Genomic DNA, 1,931 nt, shown 5'->3' with positions numbered 1-1,931 from the left:
GAGGAAATGTAGAAATGTTACTTAAATGTTACTGTACAGAAATACAAACACAAATACTGAAGATGTTATGCGATGAACACAAAGTAAATACACTATTCGCATGACCGAAATATGTAACATTGACATGGCATACATATACATATTAAAACCAATTTCAGTGTAAATTAGCCACCCTCTCTTGCCAAGAAACGGAACCCATAGTGTTTCTTACACGTTTGGCTTCATGCGAGTGGCCACGTGCTGTTGGCTGGAGATTTTCCATGGCATTTGGTACTACCTCCAAATCACCTGGAATCAAAATACCTTTTTCATGGTCTTCCCTCATAAGCATTTCAGGTCGGACAGGATTCCCACTCTTGACTCGCAGGAAATTGTGCAGCACTACAGCTGCAAAAATTATGTTTTTTACAAATTCTGGCTTCGAGGCAATTGGTTGCAGCAACACTCGGAATTTGGAGGCAAGAATTCCAAAAGCATTTTCAGAAATCCGTCGTGCCCTTGACAACCTATAATTGAATACTCTTTGCACATTGGTTATATTTTTACCCGGATAAGGCTTCATTAAGTAGCACTTTAGAGGAAATGCGTCATCATCTACTATGACATAAGCCACTCTGATATTGGTATAGGGCAACGTATCGTTTTGAGGAATCTGCAGTTGCTGCTTCTCAATGCAGTCTCTCAGAGTACATTTATCCCACACCCCAGCATCACTAGCACGTCCCTTGGTTCCAATGTCGACATACAAGAATTTATAGTTGGCATCTACCAAAGCTAACATTATGATGCTATGATGAGTTTTGTAATCAAAATACTCAGACCCTGAGTTGGCAGGCTTTCTCACTAGCACTCTTTTCCCATCCAAAGCCCCCAAACAAAAAGGGAAATTCCACATATCATGGAAGGCAGATGCTACAGATGCATTCTGCTGATGTCGTTGGTAGTTTGAGGTATGTTCCCCTAACACAGCATAAATAGCCTGGCAGACTTCAGGAATTATAGCCGATATAAGGTTGTGGCTGATTCTGTACGACCATGATAATGAACGCCGCGACTGTCCTATGGAATAAAGAAAAAGACTTTCATTATTATGATGGTATTACATTGATACTCTGATTATCCATGATAAAACCATTAATTATTGTTAAATGATAAGAGACAATATGTCTGAATATTATGTTTAGCTATGAGGGCGTAGCCCCAGATGTATATCAAATGACCTTATTATCTTTTTCAGCATGACAGATCAAGACTATTAAATTGCAGGCCTACTAGCTTACTACAACTATCCAATGAAATCCTATAAGCATGATTTTCGAAGTAGACAATAGCAGTGGTCTAGAATTTTTAACTCTCATTTTTTTAGCTTACCTGTGGCCAGATAGAAAAGTGTTACAGACAATCGCTGATCAGCCGGAATTGTTTTTCTGATTTTCGTATCTTCTTTCTTAATAAGCTGAGCTTCCAGATTGAGGAGTTCTGTGAAGTTTCCAATCGACATTCGATGGTATTCATAAAATCCACGACTGTCTTCGACGCAAAGTTCACTTAGGAGGTTATTGTACACACTACTACACTACTGCTGCCCATCCACTTCCTCACCCACAGTCTTTTTTGGCTTTATCTTTTTCTTCTTCTGAAGTTCAAGGGCTATGGCACACTGAGTAAAGGCCACAATGGTTGAAAAGTGGCACGTAAAAGCATCCTCGATGGAAAGCGCCATTGTTTACGTTTGTGAACGCTGAGGTAAGACGATGGTTCTCTCCGAAGGAACACGGAATATAGTATGACCAATCCCTCTCTGTAGCTGGCCTGACTTCGGCAATCTTATCTAGGGATCCTAGGACAGAATTGACTAGTGTGACCTTCGCTTTTGGAAAAAAAAGAGACAATAAAACGCAAGAGAGTTGCGAGAGCCGTTGGCTTGACAC

General features: G+C 40.3%; 1 protein-coding gene across 1 annotated transcript; it reads right to left on the bottom strand.

Moving 5' to 3' along the window:
- Positions 1–154: 154 nt before the first annotated feature.
- On the bottom strand, positions 155–1,723 carry LOC119595175 (protein ALP1-like). The gene is made up of 3 exons (XM_037944344.1): positions 1,603–1,723; positions 1,372–1,479; positions 155–1,059 (listed from the first exon to the last, which is right to left on the bottom strand). Exons 1-3 carry the CDS (start codon positions 1,721–1,723, stop codon positions 155–157), a joined length of 1,134 nt encoding a protein of 377 aa, XP_037800272.1.
- Between the last annotated feature and the right edge of the window lie 208 nt (positions 1,724–1,931).

The sequence above is a fragment of the Penaeus monodon genome, chromosome 35 (assembly GCF_015228065.2).
Source record: "Penaeus monodon isolate SGIC_2016 chromosome 35, NSTDA_Pmon_1, whole genome shotgun sequence".
In the NCBI taxonomy this organism is placed as follows: Eukaryota; Metazoa; Arthropoda; class Malacostraca; order Decapoda; family Penaeidae; genus Penaeus; species Penaeus monodon.
Note: the sequence above shows the minus strand (reverse complement) of the source record. Positions and strands in the feature narration are given on the sequence as shown.

Excerpts from the sequence above, each read along its gene's own strand:
- LOC119595175 (XM_037944344.1), bottom strand. The coding sequence starts at position 1,723 with ATGGCGCTTTCCATCGAGGATGCTTTTACGTGCCACTTTTCAACCATT. Across the intron at positions 1,480-1,602 it reads AAAGCCAAAAAAGACTGTGG|AACTCCTCAATCTGGAAGCT; the intron begins GTGAGGAAGTGG and ends GAAACTTCACAG. Across the intron at positions 1,060-1,371 it reads ACTTTTCTATCTGGCCACAG|GACAGTCGCGGCGTTCATTA; the intron begins GTAAGCTAAAAA and ends TTTATTCCATAG.